General features: G+C 38.8%; 1 protein-coding gene across 2 annotated transcripts; it reads left to right on the top strand.

Annotated features, from left to right (window-relative positions):
- The first annotated feature begins 536 nt into the window (after positions 1-536).
- Positions 537-15,769, top strand: igf1 (insulin-like growth factor 1). Of its 2 annotated transcripts, none has more exons than XM_051107790.1 (4): positions 537-936; positions 2,057-2,216; positions 9,093-9,274; positions 12,453-15,769. In XM_051107790.1, exons 1-4 carry the CDS (start codon positions 889-891, stop codon positions 12,510-12,512), a joined length of 450 nt encoding a protein of 149 aa, XP_050963747.1. In that variant the 5' UTR covers positions 537-888; the 3' UTR covers positions 12,513-15,769. The 2 variants fall into 2 exon arrangements, with proteins under 2 accessions (XP_050963747.1, XP_050963748.1); XM_051107791.1 differs by lacking the exon at positions 537-936 and adding an exon at positions 9,786-9,821 and having other exon boundaries at positions 2,051-2,216.
- The last annotated feature ends 7,919 nt before the right edge of the window (positions 15,770-23,688 follow it).

Here is a 23,688-nt window from a genome sequence, read left to right as displayed (position 1 = left end):
TCATCTGACTTTGACAGGTATGGAGATGCGAATTTAAATAACAGAACCCAAAAAGTTACAAGCTAGTCAGAGTTATTATTTTAGGTGTCGAAGAGACGCGCGAAAATAAATCGCTTTCGCCTGAAGAGAAAATCATTGCAAAGGTAAAATTTGCTTTTTGGATTCAAACGGCACATTGACGAAGCAAATGCTTTCATTATTCATCATTTTGTACTGACTGACATACTTTATACATGACTGCCACACACCATTTTATAAATGTAAAACAATAACTTTAAGTTTTTAAATTTTTAAGCTAACACGTAGCTATATGTCAACTAATTATAGAAATTCATTTTAAAAAGTTGACCTCACATAAATGGATTATAAAAGTCAGACGCTGGCAAGTATGTCGGCTGGGAATACAGAGATGAAAAAGACACCGTGCAAATTACGCATGGGAGTGTCTCGAAATTCAACTTCTGTCCCTTTGTAAAAACTCACCACTTTCTCTAACTCTCTTATTCGTTTTCACTCTGCAGTGCAATCCTTTCTGTTCTGTTAGTAAGTCCTAGAAAGATCCAAATTCGAGCCTATTCTAAGAAACAGATGACGTTATTTGACAGGGTGCCCAAAATCCTTAATGAGTAACTTAGCAAGAGGAGAAGGCAAATGCTGCCCCAGCTGTTTCCTGTTGAAAATGTCTCTGTAATGTAGATAAATGTGAGGGATTTTCTCTCCAAATCCGTCTCCTGTTCGCTAAATCTCACTTCTCCACAACGAGCCTGCGCAATGGAACAAAGTCGGAATATTGAGATGTGACATTGCCCGCATCTCATCCTCTTTCTCGCTTTTTAATGACTTCAAACAAGTTCATTTTTGCTGGGCTTTTGCTGGAGACCCAAGGGGATGTCTAGCGGTCATTTCTTCCAGGGGCATTGGTGTGATGTCTTTAAGGTAACTTAACCTATTTCCTTTCAAAGCAAATAGACACCTTAGACTAGCCATTATTGATTTCTCACTGAAGCAATAGCCTGTAATATAGATCATGTAGGGATTGAATGATACAATTTGCACTCAATTTTAAAATCATTTTAAAATCAATGATCAGTTTGCATCTGTGCGCAATTTGCATGACATTAGACTGTGCCTGCAAAAGTATTTCACATTAAACATCTGACAGCTGTAATACGGCAAACTTTTGAGACTTACGACAGATTGCATGATGTGTATGGTGAGTCATATCATGATGCACCAGGGAGTTCATTTGCGCAGTGCACAAGTCACCAACTTGTATATCACGACTCTTAAAAGTAAATATTGCTGAGTCGACACGAACAGGGACTCGGGCTGAAGGTTTTGCACCATACTCGTGCGTTATGTGGTTGCGCATTATATTCTCTTTATTATGTAAAGTGCTTCCTCTTTGGGTTTGGCGGCTTTGCAGCTTTCCAGTTCCACCTCACGTATCTGTAGGTGAACCACAATGTTTTATCCAAGCAACCCAAAAAATGCACGCTTTACAAAAGCGCTCTTCTTTTACCGGACACTGGGTTCAAGCAGCACTATCCTATTGGCACGGGCGAGTACTAAGCGCTTCAAAGCGCGCACTGGACACATTTCCGCGCGCATTTGTGGAGAAGTGCCTAGAAATAACGCGCGCGGTAGGACATTGACTTGTAAAAAGCCACCACAGAAACGGAGTTATGCGTATGTGTGGGAGCAGCAATTCAAGTAAATGCACGCTTGGAAAAGTATCCTCGATGTATAGACAGGTGCATTGAACAGTTTAACTTTTTATTGCATTTGATCGTTTTTTGTCATTCTTCTTATATGCAATGAACAGGAGATGCTTATCCCCAGTGTCCAGACACCTGTCTCTGCAGGCTGTTTGATATTCAAAAGAAGATGAAACATGCATAAGTAAAATTTGTGCAGATAGATGAAAAAGCATAGTAGTAAGGAAGGAAGGAAAGAAATCAAGACAATAAATAAGGTCAATAACGATGCACATCCTTAGTTATGTTTCAGTGCATAGATCTAATGTATTTCTGGTTTCCCTCTCTCTGGGATGCAGTGTACCATGCGCTGTCTCCCGTGCACCCACACCCTCTCACTGGTGCTGTGCGTCCTCGCGTTGACTCCCGCGACACTGGAGGCGGGGCCGGAGACGCTGTGCGGGGCGGAGCTTGTAGACACGCTGCAGTTTGTGTGTGGAGACAGGGGCTTTTATTTCAGTAAGTGCACATTTTATTTATTCATCAACTGCTGCTCTTTCTCTTCCTCTCTCTCTCTCTTCCTCTCTTTCTCTTTCCCCATGCACTAATGCGCCACTCATAAATAAGAAAAGCATCAGTTTTCATGTCTTGCTGTCCAATTTTCCAAATTTTTCCCTCGTTCTGCTTTTGCTTTATTTGTCTGTTATATCGGATAGAAAGTTTACAGTCCAAGTAATCTTGGCAAACACTACTTACTTCTCAATGCATGCTTTAGACATATCAAGCATGATTCATCTGTGCATCATATACCAAATATACGTTTATATGCTTTTTTCTTATCGAAATACTGTATATGAACTTGCTCTTCCTCCAGATTTATTGACAAATCCCTCACTTTTCAAACCATCCAATCAATTTTAGATACCATATTTTAATTGAAAATGTCATTTTGTAAGTAAAATAGGTTGTGAATGCTGCTTTACTTATAAGATGACCACTTGCAATGCTGAAGAGGCAGCTGAAAGAAAAAGAAGAAAAAGAAAGAAAAAAAAAAAAAAAAAAAAAACGCTGTGACTGATGCTCATGTATTACATTTAAAGAAGATCAGCCAGCTGCTTTGCCCCCAAAATGAGGTTGCTGGAATTTGGCGCACACGAGTAGGCAGGGCAAATAAATGTAGTGCACATCCAACTGAATACGGGGGACTACCCAAAGAAAACCATTTCGAATCCTAGACCTAAATCTCTCTTTTTCCACAAGCCATGAGAACTGCTGAGTCTTGGGTTGTCCCAATCAGCAGTAGGCAGTAGGAGAGATTCAGGAGTTCTTGATGGGGCTTTTTACACTTTGTTTATCCACTTTGTGGATTAATTTTTCCATTTCAATCATGCAGTTTATTTGTTTGACAGGGGATCTATTATGCATGCCAATAATGATAATATAAACAGTTTTAAATGACCTTTTTTCAAATTTAAGGTGAAATCAGTCGATCATGCAACATTGGTTGCACTTATTTTTTTTTTTCACTATCTCACCTAAAATAGCATATGAGTTCCATGTTCCAGGTAGCTTGAAAAGCCAAACTGCCTAACTATTGCGCAATGTCCACTTGGCGGTAACTAGACCAAAAAATTTCTAATCTTAGACTGTTCGTATTTTCCTGAAAAAATCAATTGTCCTGTCTATGGCATTCGATTTCAGTGAACCACATGAGACCTGTTACATCACGACGTGCAACTATGATGTTTTAAACTTTTGCACGTATATTGTTATCTTTTTGAATTACCCGATGAGATATTTACGACGTGCAAATGGCTCAAGGAAGCATGAGAGTCTTGGGCCACTGATGATGACGTATGAAGTATGAATTATTTTGACAAGTGGACAGAACCCACCGATTCTGTGGAGACACATTTTATTCACTTACTTTAAAAGCGAAGCGAGATTGAACTTCAAGTTAGAGTTGACATTTTAAGTTTCCAGTCAACAACATTTGAGCTTTTAGTGGTCACAAAGGAACTGGCTGGATCGCTCATGGCTGTCAATGGCCATGTGTTTGTTTTGTCAGTACAGAGCCCAAAATAAATACGTTTATGCTAATCTGAACTTTCCATGAAATTATTGCATCAGCGTGACAGATTCGGTGAAGAGCAAATAGGCGATTTTATACAGATCATTTGACTTTGACCTAGTATGTAGTATAAAACTATACAGTTTCTTTCTTACAGCATGTGGAACTCCAAAGAATTATTATCGCTTTTGTAAAGAAAACAACTTTTATGGACTGGCCTCAAACACATGAATCCATAAATAAACAAACTGGATGTATACATGTGGCAATTAGCATTGTGCTCAGTGACAGTTGCAACGCGGACCATCTCGCCAGTCCCCTCCCTGCAAGTGGAACTCCACTCACATTTCAAAACTTCAGATTTCATTATCTTGATAGAAAGGCCTACTACTCGGAAAATACGATTCGGTGGAAATGTTTTTATTAAAACAAAATGTGGCTTTTTGAAGACACAGAGAAGAGGATGACACAGAAGAAGAAACTGACAGTGCAGTCATTTTTTTCAAATTGTTAGCCTGACCTATAAATGTGTCAGTCTTTGTATTTGGTTCTAAAGGGTTATTGGAGAGTACAGGGGCTCTGAAATGACTGATGCGGAACTACAGCACATCATTCTGTTTATTACAAAGGGCACCTCTTGGCCAGGAGTGTTTGTGTTGACACAAAGCTGCCCTTTCCCTCCATGGTTGTGTAGTCTTTTCCAGCAAAGCACCTCTGACGTCTGCCAACAGGCTGAACGTGCACCTCATGATGCATTCCCATTCCCCAGACACAAACACACCGGGAACACACACAACACACAAAAAATTGGCTCAGTATGCACTGTAAAATCACAGTTTGTCCAGAAGTGGGTGCAAGTCGCCTCTCACACATTTGGAAGGATCTCTAATGATCTGGCAACTCACGATGACAGGTGAACCTCGTTCAGAATGTGAATCTTGAAAGGAAAAATGTCGCATTCGAGTCTACACGTTCCTACTTATAAATTAGTGATTTTGGTCGGAATAAATTGTACTTTGTGGACCATTTTATACATCTTTTTCAGTTCCTGACAAAACAGGAAGATTTTAAGTACAGATGCAAGACAAATAAGAGCAAATAATGCACGTTAGGTGTGCAGTTGATGCTTTCAGCTATGTATTTTATCATTCTTGGGTCCCACTTTATATAAGTGGCCTTGACTACTTTGCTTGTAAAGTAAATTGTACTACCAACATGCAAAATTACAACATATAATGATAAATACCGAAGAGTTTTCATCATAATTCTTTATTTGGCATCAACTCAACTTAGAATGTCCAGCCAGTCACAACTCTATCATGGTGTTCATGTGCACTTAACTTGCAAATATGATAATTCCCACATTCCAGTGATGAAAGGATTGCAGGCCACCTTGCTCTCCATAGCAAAGACCACAAAACAATGGAAGTTCTGTCACAAACATCACTGATAGGACCACTTTTCAATTCTGTTTGTCTGGTTTCATTATGTTTGAAGCAGCTGGAGAGAAGAACACATCAACAGCACACAGTCAGGCTTGGCTCTTGTCCTAGAGCAGCACCGGATTATGGGGGATTACAGGATGATCAGGATGCCCCCCTGCCCCCTCTTGGCCCGTTGTTCTACTGGACATGAACACGTTGCAGAGGGCACTGGGTATTCTGGGTTCAACACTTTTCTTGTGAGAAAAAGGTGTTTTTTTAACCACAAGGCCTAGGCATTGTCTGTGTCTGAATGATAAGACACACAGACAATAAGACTCAAAGCATCAATCAAGACTGGATTTAGAGACACGTGCCTGTTTGGATATTTGAGCGAAGTGCGAAAATCAACTATCTTTTCCAATTCACATTTGGTCAATCCAGTTGAGTTTTACCTATAAATCATTTACTCTGAAAGGAAACTTCTGTCGTCGCATCTATTAAACAGATACAAAAATATTTAAAAAATCAAGTTCTTTTAATATATAACAGCAAAACACCCTGGTTAAAACATTTCAAAACATTTTGACGAACAGCAAACCATTACTTGGCTGTTGACAACCTTTAAACACCACAAACAGGTCCTATTCAGTTAAAGTCTGCAGGAGCCAACATCTCTCTGCGTAGTAAACAGTGGCAGAAAGAGCCAGAAGGAAAAAAAAATTGGAAGGAAACTTCATCTTACTATAAACTCTTTGTGGTACCATTGATAAAGAGGTAGTTTCCAGTACTATAGCAGCTTTCAAAGTCCCCAGTGAACAGTAAACTTTCTGACACTATGCAGGCAGCGTATGGCAGCAGCTCCAAGAACTCCCTGTTCTTTAATAACAAGAGCATGGCTATAAAAGTCAGCTACTTTCCAGCGGTGTTCCTCATTGGAATGTGCATGTTCTGATGCTTGATGATGTTTAGTTGGAAGCAAAGGTGTCTACTCAAAGGTGTTAGGACACATTTATGTGTTAACTTTTGTGTTCTGCAACACTGAAGCAGACGGCACATTGATCGTAATCACAGTGATGGAGAAGTGCTTTCCTCAGGTTTCACAGCTCTCTCACAATGTTATGAATGGGATGATGGTTTTACTGGGGGAGGGGATGGAAGATTGTCAGCTGAGCTGAAAGATAACATCCTACAATCCAAAAATCTTCAATAAATGCATGGACAATTTATATGGATAGTAAAAAACAGCTCGTTTTACTGATCAAAAGAACAAAGCATTAAAACAGGTCTACACTGTTGCTTCATCTAACAATACCTTATTTTAGTATCACAACTGTGAACATCAGATGCAAAATTCACTTTTAAATAGTGTTTGCATATAAATATGTCTTAGCAGTGTTATGGACACAACCACTCTACAGGGTAAAATACATTCACTCCTTTATTTTCAATCCCCCAAAACCTAAACAGTGTCAATTTTAAGCCGTTTTGATTTTCTGAGCAGTATGATGTCATATTGCTCAGACTCCGCCCACGACTGCTAATGGACCGTCCCGTATTAGCATCCCGTATTGTAGCAACAATGTCTCATAAGCAATGCAGGTGTTTTGTATTTGGATGTAAAAGTGAACATAAGAGGTTTTTTGATGGTGACACACCACCGAATACACAGAAAATGAAAAAAGAGGGGCGGGGTAAGCAGTAGCTTATTATCATTTAAAGAGCCATGCACCAAAATGGCTCACTATGAACAGAGCTGTTTTTGACAAGGTAAAAAGGGTGTTGTTTTTCACAATCATTGAGGAATTTTAACCAAAGTATGTTACCCTAAAGAATCATACCAACTTGGGTATGCGATATTCCCTTTAAAATTCAGCACTTTGTAGTATATTGCACGTCTTGGGCTACATTTAATTTAGCCCTGCATCCCAGTGTGCATACTATCCACCCTATCTGCCCTAAATAGTATTGAAAATTACTACTATCTCATAGAATTTAGGATGGATAGTATGCACTTTGGGACGGAGGCTAGTTCATTTTCATTTTAAAAATGCTTAACTTTTGCTACGGTAATGTCTGACGTTTACACTACTCCGGTGTTTTCGACCCTCAAAAACTTTTAAAAATGATGCAGACCCCGTTTTAGTTTGAAAACTCTGGGTTTGCATTTTAGTGTAAACGGACCGAAACAGATTTTTGAAAAAAATTGACAGCCGTGTAAACAATAACATGATGCTCATTATGAAGAGTCATGTGACGTGTTTTCAGATGTGTAGTGTGGACGGAGATTGTTTCTGAAATGCAGTGAAAACACCAGTGTAGACGAGGATCATTTCCATTATAAATGCAGTTTAAAAACGAAAATGCACTAGTGTAATAGCGAGCCTTAGGCCACCAATCAATGGATATCATGATTTTGACGAAAACAGCAGATGTTAATTTTTTATATGGCAAATACAAATGGACTAGCATATGCTAGTATGATAGCATATACTGTAAATGGCTTCAGACATGGAACAAAAGCCACAAAAGTCTAAATTATCTCTAATTAAGCTCAAATCTATGAGAATCTAAGAACACTGTTTCAACTTGAAGGCAATCAAAAGTTTCGAGTGTGTCAACACAATTCTACCATTACAGTGTCCTACATGAAACTCTCAGAATGACTCAACTGTATTTAAAGATAACAGCGCCCCCTAATCTCCCAGAATTGTTCGGCACCCAAGAGTCATGCAGTCTGCAGGGATGCATGTTTGTCAGAATTAGAGCACCTCTCTTTCCAAAACAACGCTGTCAGAGTGCAGCAAGTGCAAGGCAGAAGTTAATGCATTTTGTCAGCACTGGCAGCCCTGCGAGCCAAGAGCTATTAACTCTGAAAGGGAAAGGCATTTCCTCCTTGTAAATGCCATATTAAATTATTATTATTATTTCATTTGGTAACAGGGAAAAGCCTATCGGAGCTATATTGCTCTAGGTGAGTGGCGACTTGTAAATGGAGAGTGGGATATTGTTTTAAGGCCACCGGGAGATTGGCGACGTGGAGAAAGAAACATTAACTTAGGTGTCTAAGTGCTACCTTTAACATAAATCCGTTTGGGATCTGACAACGTGTAAGTAGTCCAACCTCATCGTTAAACGTAATGTCTAGGACATAATAGTCCATTGACCTCATTGACACTGCACAAAATTTATACCCATGAGGCAGTTCATGTTCTTTTACATGGGTAATTATCACCTAGTTCAGCAGCGGCTTTAACAAGCACTCCGGGAAAAGTTCACGGTTCATCCTGGTCTTCCAGGACCATCATTCTTCTCAACAGTGGTGCTGAGCAGGGGTTTTCTCCATAGGTTAATTTGACCCCCTTGAGGGCCGGATTTGGCTTCCCGAACCCAAAGATATCAGGTTTGAAACTGCAAAACGTGATATTCTCAACATTTGGGTCGGTGTGACCTCCATTTAACTGGTGGGCTTGCCAAGAACAGTCCGCTCTGTGCAAAGCAATACCCTGTAAATTTCGAGCTGAAGAAACTCACGTCATTAACGCGTCCATATATCTGAAGAATCACAGCTACGGTCTGGCTGCTACGCTAAGCTATTATAGCACTCATGACCGGGCTTTTAGCCACAGGTTACTACCGAAAGTTTTAGAGATTTAGCATTTGAGAGCGTGACCTTGCTTGCCGTAATTGTTCCTCACGAGCTGGTGCCATGCCAAGAATAAAATGGATAAAGGGCTTGAATTCAATGTGATGACAGGCTTTATTTAACTTAGCTTAGGCAGGACAATATTTGAGTACGCTATTAAGCACAGCCCTTCCATGGCAGAGATTTAGGAGCGCTTTCGCTTTTCGTACCTTGCCATACAGATTATTTATAATTGTTATTTCTTATGCATCAAACAGGCAAACCGACAGGCTATGGGCCTAGTTCGAGACGGTCGCACAACCGCGGCATCGTGGACGAATGCTGCTTTCAGAGCTGTGAGCTAAGGCGCCTCGAGATGTACTGTGCACCCGTAAAGCCCGGCAAAACTCCACGATCCGTACGAGCGGAACGGCACACAGACACCGCCAGGACACCAAAGGTGTGCACACATGCTGATGATGTCAAAACTAACCCTTCTTGGCTATTGTCATTTTTTTCCTTTCCTTTTTGTCTTGTTTTCTATTAAAATCTGTGATATTATAAAGCAAAATAGAAGAAAATGCGTACATCAAATGCATCTCGCCAAGATCTACAGAAAAAAGAAACATAAAAAACATCCATATATTATCTATAGGCTCCTTGTATCAATAAGCAACAACGTTCATCATATTTTTAAATAAAATTCCGCAAAAGCCCAGGATTTTTTCCAACTTGGGTTTTAAAAATAGATGGTGGACGTTTGCGAAAGTATCATTGGTCAGTACCGTTTTTAAGGCGGGGCTTAGTGAAGGGTCAATACAATGTTTGACACAATTGTACATTTTTGTAAAAACTTATGACAGATAACAATTTATGAATACATAATGATAATTGCAGTATTAGCTGACTAATGTGGTTGACAGAAGTACAACAAATGTTGTATGAATTTTATTGATTGTGTTCCCCTGCAGAAACCTGTATCTGGACATAGCCACTCTTCCTGTAAGGTAAGTCTTCCCTCGGTCTGAGATTGTGCCGTAATTGACCCTTCGCAAAGACCCGCCCCCTTTGTTACTGTTGCTATGTTTGACAAGATATACCGCTCTCACGCCACACATCATGCTCTCACGCAGTGAAAAACACATTGAGGAAACTGACGACATGCCAACAGACAAGACAGAGCAGGTCATTTTTGGTATGAAACCAAGCCTCAGCTTTCAAATTTTGTCATTTTGTAAAAAACTCAAACAATAAATACCTTTTTGTGCCTCTTTAATACATCATGACATATCGCGGTAGCACCTAAGTTCAAGTGGCACATGAATTGATAATCTCTTTCGCTTTACTAGTTATAGCATGAAATAAACATGAATGAACATCAGAAGTGATCTTGTTTCAACCGCAGAAAGACATCAATACACACCATTTTCGAAATTCAAGTTCACCAACATTAATTTACTCTCCTGTCTGGTTGTTTGTCAGACAAAATGGCAAATATATAAAAGCAATAGTTCACCAACATAAAAATTCAGTCATTTACTCACCCTAATTCAGTCATTTGCTTTTTCTTGTGTCATTTAAAACCTGTTTTGCTGTACTACAAAAAAAAGTCAATTTTTGAGTTCCAAAATGACAAGAAAGGACCAAAAACATAGAATAAAAGTGGTTTCTGCAACTCGTACTCTATGTTCCAGGTCTTCTAAACCCATACAATAGCTTTGTGTGAAAAAATTTAAGTCATTATTTGCTGAAAATCTTGACATCCACCCTAACTCTTCTAGGAAGGAAATAGCCGAACGCATTCTTTTGAGTCATATCTTTAATTAAATCCACTGGTCCAATTCACAATACCTGAATGATTTATTCACAGATCTATGGAAACCCATTTCAGCCACTGAATAAAAATTAAAAAAGGTAACTGTGACTTTTCATTTCACAAAACTTTTCTTTCGCAGAAGTGTGAGATATAAACACAGTTGCGAACTATAAAGTCAGAATTGCGAAATATAAAGTCAGAATTGCAGGATATAAACTCGCAATTCTGTCTTCTGAAGTGAGAATTGCAAGATATAAAAATGCAGTTGTGGTTATAAAGTCAAAATTACAAGATATATTCTCACAATTCTGAGAAAAAAGTCAGAATTGTGAGATATAAACTGGCAATTCTGAGAAAAAAGTCAGAATTAGTTGTTAGATGAGTTTTAGAGTTTTAGAGTTTTTATTTCATAATTCTGACTTTATTTCTCACAATTTCAAGTTTATATCCTGCAATTCTGTCTTTATAACTCACAATTGCAAGTTTATATCACGCAATTCTAAGAAAATGTCAGAATTTCCTTTTTATGTCGTGCAGTTCTGAATTAATTTCTCAGAATTGAGTTTATATTCTGCAATTCTGACTTTATAACTCACAATTAAAAGTTTATATCATGCAGTTCTGAGAAAAAGTCAGAATTTCCTTTTTATATTGTGCAGTTTTGACTTAATTTCTCAGAATTGTGAGTCTGTATCTCGCAATTCTAACTTTATTACTCGCAATTGCGAGTTTATATCAGAATTCTGTGAAAAAAGTCAGAATTGTGAGTTTATATCTTGCAATTCTGACTTTATAACTTGCATTTGCATGTTTGTATCATGCAATTCTGAGAATATTTACATTTTGCATTTCTGACTTTATTCATTGTGAGATGTAAACTTCCAATTGCGAGAAAAAAACGGAGAATTGTGAGATAAAAATTCACAATTACCTTTTTTAAATTTTTAATTTACTAGCAGAAAAGGGCTTCCATACAAATCAGACTGATCCAGTTCTCAAGTTTACCTCAGTGACTCCAGTTGGAATGGTTAACAGCTCAATAATGACCAAATAATGACAAATAATGACATATTGATTTGGAATATAGCACAGAAGTTTTATGGACCACTTTTAAGATACTGTCCGGTTACCATTTACTGAAGTTGCATATAAAAAATTGCTTGAAATATGCTTAAGAATTTCCACTCAAGAAAGAAAGACATATGGGCATGAAACGGTTGAGTAAATTATGACAGAATTTTCATTTTTGGGTGAGCTGTCTGTTTACCTCATCTCAGAGCTGAGCAAATAATGCCGGTACATTGTGTTGCGATACATACATAAGGAAAAAGCAGCTCTTCCCTCACCCCCGCTGCCCAAATGTGGGCCATCCTTTTAAGTGCTCTCAGTCGTCCTCTCTCGAAAAAGAAAACCATTAGCAAGTGAACTGCCTAAGTGGTTTTTGTGGTAGACCTGCATGTGCTCTCCACAGACATATTTCTGCACCCATACGTCATGCGCTGGAAGCCGAATCTAAGGTCACCTTAGATGTCTGCACGCTGAGTTCAGAGTCTGGCCCCTCACACCGGCCTTTCTCCTCCGCTCCTCGCATGCGGTTTCATTCCCAGCTCGCGAATTACACTTATTAATCTTGCTGCGGTGAAACCTTTGATGTGTTGCTTTGACAGTAGATTTCCTCAGCATTATGAAATAACACTCCGTTCACCAAACAGCTGTGTTGTTATGGGCAGCAGAAGCCGTTCTGCTCTCCTTGGGTCGGCTTTCTGCGTTACTTCTCATCATCTGAAATGAAACTTACTGCCTTTCTCTTTCTCATTTGCAGGATGTTCATCAGAAGAACTCAAGCCGAGGAAACACAGGCGGCAGAAACTATCGCATGTAGAGGATAGTAGGGCGAATGGCTGAGAGAGACAAGTGAAACTGTTGGACAGCGAAAAACGGGACGAAAGAAAGACTGTGGGACGTGGTCCACTGTTAAAAACAAAACAAAAAACAACAAAAAAAACAACAAAATATTAAAAATAAAATAAAAAACAACAACAAGATACTGGATACCGTTAAAGCCCCATGTTAAGACAAACAAAATCTGATGATTTCCATACACTGCACCATTCCATACTGGGGGGAAATATTAAATTAGCTGCTAAAAGAGTTAAATGATAACTGTTTATCCTCCTCGTGTGAATGGTTGCACCTAATGGATGTCGAAAGCTTTTTATAGTGGCAACATTTTCGAGAGAAAGGAGTTTGCAGTGAGATCACGGACCGTGTTGACAAGAAAAGCTGTCTAGACCATTTATACCAGATGGAACCCTTGCAAAACCGAACTACGGCTGCACAGAGAGATGACGTATAAAATACAAATCATACAAGTCTTTTCTTATTTGAATCATTGTGCGAGACCAGATCAAGGGGGATTATACATAAGCCTTATGCAAATGTGCTGAGGTTCTCTAGAGAACACATTTAGGATTGATGGAACAATGGATCCTGCAAAACACCTTGTGTTTTTTTTAAGTGTGTGTGAGGGATCTTTGCTTCTTTTTTAATCATTTTAACTGCATGGTTTACCTTCTTTAGAAAATGGGAGGTGAAAGCCATTCACTCGAACAGTTATCCGCATGCATTTACACCAGTGTATCAGCACGCACAGGAAAGACAGAGGGAAGACAACAGAAACCACAGAAATTACTTGCAATTGTAACATATAACATCAAGAACATCAAGAAGTTGCAGGTTTGCGTCTTTACAGCGAAAGACTGGTGACATGACTGCAACTCACTAGCTGTATTAAAGGGATATTTCGCCCAAAAATGAAAATTGTGTCATTTACTCATTTTCCTTACCGTATGACTTTTGTAGCCCGTTTTTGATGCTTGTTTCTGCTGGGAAAAAAAGGTTATTGTTGCCTTGTCTGACAAGCCATGGCACTCTCATGCCGTACATCGCGGAGCAAAGAGGAAACTCACAACGCGGTGACAGACAAGACAGAGCAGGTTATTTTAGGTGTGAAACATAGTCTCAGCTTTTAAATTGTAATAAATTTCAATAAATACCATTTAGTGGCTCTTTAAATGCCACTTCAACCGATCGTCTCTTCCTCTTTACTAGTTATAGCGTGAAATAAACATGAATGAACATCAGATCTTGTTTCAACTGCGGAAAGACGTCAGTACACACTATTTTTCAAGTTTTTGATGTTAATCTACTCTCTGGTTTGTTTGTCTACAAAAGTGGCAGATTCTGCCTTGTGATTGGTTAGATCGGCTGCCAATCAAAGTCCCTGTCAAGGGTCAATTGCGATTTTTGCATAATACAACCTTATAGCTAATATGTTCGTATTTTAAACTATCACACAATTACCTTTTCTATTTTTTTGCTGAAGCGGAAATGTGTTTATATAAAGGTGAAATTTATTAGTGAACTTCAATTTTTTGGATCGCAGAGCACCGGTCTTTTAAAATTATTATGTTTTTATTGCGTTTACTGTCCTTTTTGAAGCTTTACAGACGTGGTCGCTATATCAGTGTATAGCAAATATTAGAGATAATACCAGAATACAGGTTAAAAATGACATAACGGTGCATATTAATGACAGAATGTCTGTTTTTGGGTGAACTATCCCTCTACACCCCATTTTAGGCCGCACTGGGGTTGTGAGAAGTGACCCGGCCATTTTCACAGTCCCTCTGCATGGTGATTTCCTCTTTTCTGACCCCAAAGGATCACGTCAACCTACACTGTTTACTCTGTATCTATACTCAACCTATATTAACCTTTGCATTCTCTAACCATAATCGTATGTGATGGCATCATATAGCGGAACCATATAAAAAAAAAAAAAATCAACCCACTGTATAATGGTGCTATTTTGTAGTTTGTTACTTGCAGGGGTTGGCTGAAAACATAGGTGATGGCTTGAAAAGCTCAATGTTGGAAGTCTTCCCTTTTGCACAGCCTTGTGGCCACCATTGTAATAATATTCTTTTATTTTTATTTTTAAGCTATTTCAATAAGGTTACAGTGTAAGCGAGCGAAAGTATTTTTGTGAGAGCTGTGAATGCATGGGAAAATGGGAAAAAATGGCCCGTGATGGTTAATTGCTGTTTTTGTTTTTAAATTATTTTTTGAAACAATAACGTCCCTATGCCAAATAACTTGAGTACTGTGAACTGCAAATGTCCAACATTACCAAGATTTTGACCATCACGAAATAGCTTTTCATGCACACTATATTCATTTTGACATCTTGGCACTGATTCTGCAACTCAAGTATTTGTAACTGGCAAGGAAATGGTACAAAACAATCTTCAGTGTAATACAGACACCACAAGAAAGACAAGATCACAGTACGATTCAACCAGTTGGTATCAGCGTAATTTGGCTAATACTGTACAAGTCTATTCAGAACCATTGTTTTTCCTTTTCACTTGCCTGTTTTTACGCATCGATATGTCTAGGGAGGTTTAATAGGAAAACTGCACCAAAATGGAGTCAATTACACCATCAGTGCTATGAAGGTTATGTTTTAACTAGCAGCACATTAACCATTTGAAAATATAGATGGTACAGATCCAAAGTGTTTGTACTTTTGAACTGGACAGTTTTGCGTTTTATATAATCTTCTCAATCTGAATTAAGAAACAATAGAACAACGTAGAATTGTATGCAATAGCCACCCAGAGTGTTTATATAATGTGCACAAGTATGATGTAATAGACCTCCAGCAAAAGGTCCTCACATAATACCAAAGACTTTGAATATTTAAGGTTTGTTGGTTATGGCTTTGTGGGTAGCACTAAAGATACTTCTTGAATCTTCACAATAAGGAACACATTTTTACAAACATATTGTACTTATTTTGAAGTTGCTCTGTTTCCTATTAAATTGAATGTAGGATTTAAGACTGCTGCAGGGATTTGTGGCACTTTGCTTGAGTTTGATCGTTTTCAACAGAACATAAATGAAGAGACAAGAATGGAAGGATGAATATTAAAGGATTCTGGGCATTGATCATTAAAGCATTCTTTTGATTGTGAGGCTTTCATTAGGCTACTGGTGCTCAATTGCTTTCTGTACAAAATATGAAAATACTGACAGATTGTTCACCGTTCCTGCTGAATAAACCACTTGTCAATACCTGAAGTCTCAAAGAGTGATTATTATGATTATAGGAACTATACTTTTTAGTTACATAGCAGCCATGAATCAAGTTTTAAGGGGGAGGGGCTTTTTGCTTATTGGAAGCATTTGATTGGACAAAAATCTGTTGCAGTGCAGGATGAGTGGTTAATATTTTAGTTTTTTCACTGAAAAAGACTTACACACACAGACTAAAATCCCCCAAACTCTCATTCTCAGACTTTCAGTGTTCCTGCCCCTCGCAAAGCACCTCAAATAATAAAAGGTAACAAAAACATAGCATTTGCCAAACTGTACATTAATACCTTAAACCTGCACATTCACCGCATGACAAAGTGATACTTCCTAAAATATGACATGTTCCGCCAAGACAAACAAATCAGGCTGTGGCTGTACTGACACAAAAAAGCTGCACATTCAGCACTTTGTAGGAGGTACTCAGTGACGGGACAAAGCTCTCGCAATCTGTCAGCACTTTTTAATGGATATATAGTGGAACAATCAAGCCTTTTAATAGATAAATTGGCCACCTGGCTGAGGTTCAGCAGACATAATTTGAAATATGGAGCAGGCGGCTGGCAAGCGTCGTCTTTATGTTATTTTGAATATTTTTTCATCCATTTTTCTTGGTAATACCAAATCAATTATTATGCCCAATTAGATAAATGACAGTCTGTGAATTATTCTGGATTCTCAGCAAAACCCAAGAAACCATTGAATAACCTTTACAAGAACTGTAGTAGATTATTCAAACTTGACTTCAAACTAACTTGGTCTGAAGCAAAAATACATTACACATGTCTGATAAGTACATATAAATCTATATAAAAGCACTTTTGGTAAAGGGAAAGTTTATTCAAAGGTGAAAATCATTTACTCACCATGTTGTTTCAACCCATCTGGCTTTCTTCTGGTGAAGGAGATGTTAGGCAGAATGTTCACACTGCTATTTTTCTATATAGTGAAGATGAATGACAGCTGTCGGTTGCAAAAAAAATATAAAGTGCCATAAAAGTCTCATTTCAAAGCAGTACAACAGGGAAATTAACTTTCCCTCCTTTTCAACCTTAACATCTCAATTTTTGTTTGATTTGAATAGGCTATAAATTTCAAAACATCAAAATAAAAGCTAATTCAAAATACAATACAGTGAAAATAATAACAGCACATTAGCAGCAATGACATCTGTCATAATACTTGTCAGAGATATCGCTTGTGGCTGATGCCTTTGACTACAGCAAGACGATTATTATTATTATCAGGCTAGTAATACTATCTAATTAATATTAGGGCTTATTTGTTCCATCATGTTTCTTTTTCAGCGTTTTCACAGTGTTGAGCACTGTAACCAATCACAAACGATTCCGTTGAGTTTATGAATGCATTGGCCAATCAGAGCAATTCAGATGAGTCATCGCTGAAACACCGGATTTTTTGCCGTGGCGATCTCACGGGCTGACAATAGAAGGTTTCCAAGACGCGTCATCAGTCGGCCATAGTGGCAGCACAGAACGTAAACAATGCCACTGAACTCGCAAATTTTGCTGATTATTGCTGCTGAAAATGGTCAGTTATTGTCATGTTTTGGGCTGTACTAATCGGTTGGATCGGGAAAAATATTTGGAGTAATATAGACTCCCAAAAGTTATAACAAATCAAAGAGAAGAGTGCAAAAAACTGTTTGAGGAACAAAAGGGGGTTGTGGTTGGCCAAAGTGAACCAGGATTTCCAGTGCAAGAATCTTGACAACATTCGTGTTTGTTTTTATCATTTCCGGTCAGGTAGGTGATATATTAGGCTAATATCTTAATTAATACTGGTCTTAACTATCTTTACAACCTATTAACTTTAGTTTGTCAAAATATTGCGCCCTTTCCTGCTTACTAAGTCCTTCTCTATATGATTTAGCAGTTTCCACACGTTTTTTTCTGTGGTTTAGACAGCATAAAATAGCAGAACAACATATTCAGTAGTACATTAACCATGCAATCCATGCTGAGTATCGCCAATATGGCCAGCCATCAGGGTAACTGACCAAACAAGACGTTAATCCAAACCCTCTTTTGAATCATATGAACCCCCACAAAAGTATAAAATGCCTTCGGACTTCTGACTAATTTGAACCACTGTTATAATGCTTTTTGACATGTTAGGAGCTTTAGGTCACCACTGTTCACTATTTAGAAAAAACTGCATGGATATTCTTCCAAACATCTCCTTTTGTGTTCCCTAAAGTACATGTTTGGAACAAAATGACAGTTTTTAGTCACTTTTGTAAAGAAAATAAAAAAAAGTCGGCCAAGAACATAAACAATCAGTAGATAATGCACTTCCAAACCACACTCCACAAAAACACTCAGTGTACTTTGACTCCTATTAAATCTTGCAATGTTCCAATGACATTCTATTCTATTATGACAACAGCAATGCACATTTCTTACACATAAGACACGCCAATACCACCATTCCATATGCCATCCAGCAATGGTAACCAAGGACAGCTGTTCGAAGGCAGCAGCTTCCCATCTGCTGGTCAGTTTCAGAGGGATTCTAGCTAAAAAGCGAGCTTGTGCGTTTTCCCCAGACCGGGCCTACAGTAGCTCTCCGAGTGCCGAGTGCATCTAAGGACACGGTTCCTGGACCTAACCCTGAAACTGAAGCTCTGAGCCCATTCATCGTACGTGTGCTATTGTCTTCTCAATGACCTTGTGGTCTAATTCAGTTCTTTTTACCATTTCCCAAACTTCCCCACAGTAGTTTCAGAAGAAAAAGAATTAATGTAGGGCTAAAAAGCCATGTTTTCACTGCTAATGAATACAAGGCATCAGTTAGCCTGCTGGAACGGATGGTGCATGAAGATTTGCAATAATAAATTATTAATTTAAGCATTCGTTAGGGAGCAGCATGTATTTAAACACCATCTTGACAGTTTTTTCTTCTCTCTCTCTCACTCACATTTCACTTTTCTTTTTTTTTTTTTTGGACAGGTGCACTGCAACATCTGGCAGCTTTACAATACGGGCTTGAACAACCATTGATGAAACGCATCGCATTCATTCCAAACACCATGTGTGCAGAAATCATAATCAGATTCAGGTGTGTACTGGAACTTGACTGCTTTCTGATGTTTTATTTACTAGACAAATACATAAGTGACAGACTGCCAGTTCCACAATCAAGCACAAGCTGTAACACTTTCTAAAAAACTGGTGTTAAAAGGAGGATGAATACATGGAAAACAGACGTTCTGATGTGTTAACGAAAGTCATAAAAGATGACATGCCCTGGTAAAGACAGCTAATACAATGAAGAATTAGCGTTAGCCTATTGAAATCCTCAAACAACAATCCTCCCATATTCTTCCACGTGTCTCTTATTATTTGTTTGGTGTGCGGTCGTGTTCTAAAATGAGGAGGCAAATTCATAAAAGGTTTTTTTTCATTTAAATGTAAATTCATGTCCACATTTTCCTGGTTAAATAAGCATTACACTATCAGAAAAAGAAAAAGAGATCTATATTTTCTGTATCTATATTTCTAATTTTTCAGATGATCAGTCATAAAAGCTCGGTAAATATTGGTCACAGAAATTGGTGAAATAACTAAATTTCACCAAGCTGATTAATCACGCATATCATGTTTTTATTTTTAGTATTATTTTGATGTAACAACGTGGTTATATGTAAGTGCGGAGTTATTCACTTACTTTTACACATTGTATTGTTCATTTAGACTGATTTGCAAATGCGGAATGGAAACGAACAAAAGAAACAGAATTTATTGCATGAACCAATCACAGGCGATCACAACCAGTTATATCCAATCAATTCGTGATGAGTCATTGCCTCCTCTCACGTGACTTTCCCCCATTCTTTCTTAGATACCCACCACCAAACTCACAACATGCTTTAGGGGGTCTATTAAAGCCTCAGTGGGCTCAGTTAAACTTTTAATGTTTCTTTAGAAAAACGAGTAATTTGTACACTTTTTAATGTCATATTTTTTGTAATATTGGCATTGCCTCATATTTGTACTACAAACTTTTGCAGGGAAACACCCCTGTAGTACATAGCACATATCCGGGCATATAAAATGACAAATTATGTATGATTCATATGTGCACCAAACAAAGAAAATAAATAAAAATAAAATATTCGTCCAACAGCAGACCCATTTGCATTTACAATTTGACAATTGCTTACTTTTTCTTTATACATGATCTACAGACATGCATTAATACCCTAGGCGCCACATACATTCAACATACAACACTACACATGTACAGGAGGTAGCAGGCGACATCCACGCCCCAACACGCTCCCGTTCACCCTCTACCTCTAGATCACTCCCTCCCTCAGCAGTGGAAATTCACTGGGAGCTGATTGTGGCAAGAGAGTGTTGGCTCAGCTGCGAGCTTTAAGAACCCATGATGTCAGACCCATATTTTCCTTGGAGAGTTTCTCATCAGCTGCATTGTTCCTGGAAGCCATGGTCTGTTCTCTGGGCAACAAAGAAGCCAACCCCATCTCGGTCCACCATGGTCCCGCTTGAGCCCCCATTGACCCCTTCTGCCCTGAACCCGTCATTTGCTACACCACCAAACAACAGACGAGTAAAGAAAATAATCTGGTAACATGATCAATGGGGAGAGCATCTTGGAATCGCGGCTTTAAATTCTCCTGGTTTCCCAAAGGATGATCAAAAGCAGCTTTTTAACGTTTTTGGAAAATGGAAACGTATGGTTTGTGATGACGTGTGTAACAGAATAGGACAGGGTAACGTGCCCGGTCTTTTTGGCACCGGTCGGGGAATATGGTGATGATACTGGTGATGTCATCTCGCCAAGCGTCCCTCTCGACCGCAAGACGCATTTGACCACTTTACAGCAGTGCCCCCTGATATGAGAAGCAAAGGAACTAAATGTTCCCGTGAGATGCTGCCTGACAAAGTGCTCGGTTCATCGGCCCCACAGCTTAAATCTTTCAGTCCATTTCCGCAGTCCTGTTTTTTGTTACATTATTTAAAACTCATCGCCCAGCTCCAGTTCTTTTGAAGAATTAATGCTTTTCCTCGAAAGAGAAGCATCCACATACGATTTTTAATTCAAACCGGCAATGAGTGGAATATCTTCGAGACAGCCGCCATAATTGTGCGTAACTTTATCCCACACGAAAAAAAAAAAACTGTCATGTAGACCACTCTCTCTTTTCCATTACTGGGTATTTCAGCTGCCAATTCTGGAGTGGATACCTGATCCATCAATGGCAAAGACCGTGAGGTGAGAGATAGGGCGAGATGGGGCCGTGGTGGAATCCAGGGCCAAAAGCGTGATTCTGTGTAAGAGGAAAAATAGCCAAAATTCTGATGTCATTATATATCTTGTGTCACCGCTGGTAATTCCCATGCAAAGTATTCAGAGGACACAAATGGATTTCCATTAGAGTGCAATGCTTAAATTACAGGATGTTCGCGTCTCCAGTTTTGCGGAGAGACTTGTGAAGGAGCAAATCAACTGTCCCAGTCAGTCTGTACTCCCAAAGCACATACTACAAACTGCAGAGAGCTTTTGCAGTAGTAAGAAATTGGATAGCGGACATGAGATACTTTTGGAAAGCTGACGTGTCCTGCAGTGTGATGTGCTAAATGGCATCTAAAAATCATTTTTTGAAGAAAAAATGCAATAGAGAAACAATACCGTGACTGAATGACTCGACATAAATAATTAAAATAATGAAACAGAACTTTGGTGAAGCTTATCAGAATGTTAATAAAGCAGTATATCTCTAGTTGCTCTCATGTCAGTTACGCTGAGCTTCAAAAATCTGGAGAAGAACGAAGCTAGACCACAAATGTACTCCAAATGCTTCACCGTGGTGGCAATTGAGGCATGAAAGGGAATCTACAAATGTTAGTTCGAAATTGCACATCAGAACATTAGATTATCGTTGTGAGGCTAATCGAAGGTGGGAAGAGGTCGGTCTGGAGGGTGAGACACGTCAGAAAGCAGAGTGGCAACACAGAAAGAGAGGTTACAATAACAGAGCGTCAAACTCTGAAGTTCAGTTGTACTCTTGCTGGAACAGTCGTGTCTCCATAGACCAGTTGAGTCCTTCAGTAGAGGCTCTCTCACTCCAACACAAATACTCACTAAATAAAGGCTGAGTGTTCCAAGTAAAATCACTTCAGCTGAGTTCAATAACTATTATTCATGTCCCATTTCTTCTTGCCTGTGCAACAGGCACCATGATATTAATAAGGAAAGCCTTCATGTTTTCATAAGAACTGAAGAGGAGCCTTGGAGAGCAATGCAAACACACATCTGATTTCTTATGAAGTAGACTAAAGTACTAAAGGCCTGTTCACACCAAAGATGATAACTGTAAAGATAACGATAAAGATATAGTTCCACTGAAGTGCTTTGAATAGGACGGGACATATCTTACCTTTTTTGAATAGTCAATAGCATTTTGTTTATATCACAGCTTAGGCCAGAGCCATTGAGGTCGGTAAAGCTGCAGTTAACAGCGTATGGCAGCCGCAATCTCATATTGCTATAAAATATAGCTTTCTGTGTAGAATTCAAATGGGTCCGATACGTTTTGTGGTCTGCGCCAATTTACTCATACGATCCGCTCCATACTATCGTGTCTCTGGACCAGAGCAGACTGCGGTGCGGTGCTGCGGTGGTTCACATGACTTCTTTCAACACAATGGAAAGCATATTTATTCTTATTCTTAAGGAAAGCATTTTTATTCTTTATTCTTAATCGTTCATCGCTCCATTCACCGTGCATAAAATACTAATTCTGTGAACAAGTGACCGCTTTCAGCCGCAGCTTCAGCATCTATTTGTAGTGTAGGGGGCGGGATGCTTCAGATTCTAGAGAGCATTTGATTGGACAGAAAGTTTGATGAGAAGCTGAAGTGCAGTTTCATCAAAATCATTGATCCATATTGGCGGAAGTTAGAGACTGTATGTTTCGAATGCTTGTATCTTCTAAATGCGAATTTTGTTGTTGTTTTGGAGCACACTAGCTAAATAGATAACCTTAAGGCTAACATATTCATACTAAAAGCCAGAAAACGTCAATTTTGATTTCATGGGGACTTTAATATTAAAGTATAGCAGAGTCAGAGCGATTTTTTCCCAGCTGATGAATGATAAAAACATTGACATCCAATCAGATTTGCCTGTTCACACCAAGAATGATAACTATAAAGATAACAATAAAGATATAGTTCTAAAAATCGTTCTCAGTATTAATGAATAGCAAAGTCCACACCACATCTATAACAATAAAGGTATGGGGTATGTATTGCAGCTGTTCAGAATTCAAATATCTGGGGTGTATTGCTAAAGATTAATGCTCTGTCGTGTTGAAATATCCGATAGTGTTAATAGGCAAAATGCATTTGTTGATGCAGCCGTGCTATTTTAAGTTCCTTATGCAAATTTGAGCTGTTCTACGGGTTTGTACCGGAGCTTTTCATCACTCAAGCGCAATGCCGTATCGCGTGAGCTACCGAGCAAACCTACTGAATCAGAAAACTGTAGCTGTAATGTCACAACAACGTTCAAAAGTTTAAGTTTTCAAATTGTAGGATGTTCAAATCATAATATTGTGCAACTAATTGTGTGAAAACACTGTGCATCTGTAATGTGAGTTTGTCAGATATCATCTAGTAACGTGCCATTAGTTACTTACGTTTTTTTTTTTTTTTGGTCTTTTTGCCTTTATGGTGGGAGAGAAGGGGGTGGGATCGGGAAAGGTCCTCGAGTTGGGATTCGAACTCGGGACACCCGTAGCACAGTGGCGCTGTATGTCGGCACGCTGCCCGTAAGTCTATCGCCGCCGACAGTTACTTACGTCTTAAGAGCGTGTACAAGGATTTCCTGTGAGCTCTGATTATCTATCT

This window comes from Labeo rohita, chromosome 4 (genome assembly GCF_022985175.1).
Source record: "Labeo rohita strain BAU-BD-2019 chromosome 4, IGBB_LRoh.1.0, whole genome shotgun sequence".
NCBI lineage: Eukaryota > Metazoa > Chordata > Actinopteri > Cypriniformes > Cyprinidae > Labeo > Labeo rohita.
The sequence above is the reverse complement of the archived record's forward strand: the minus strand, read 5'-3'. Positions and strand labels throughout refer to the sequence as shown.

What these genes read in the sequence shown, in the direction of transcription:
- igf1 (XM_051107790.1), top strand. Translation starts at nt 889, where the DNA reads ATGTCTAGCGGTCATTTCTTCCAGGGGCATTGGTGTGATGTCTTTAAG. An exon ending in ATTGGTGTGATGTCTTTAAG is followed by an intron (nt 937 to 2,056) that starts GTAACTTAACCT and finishes TCTGGGATGCAG; the next exon opens with TGTACCATGCGCTGTCTCCC. An exon ending in AGACAGGGGCTTTTATTTCA is followed by an intron (nt 2,217 to 9,092) that starts GTAAGTGCACAT and finishes TGCATCAAACAG; the next exon opens with GCAAACCGACAGGCTATGGG.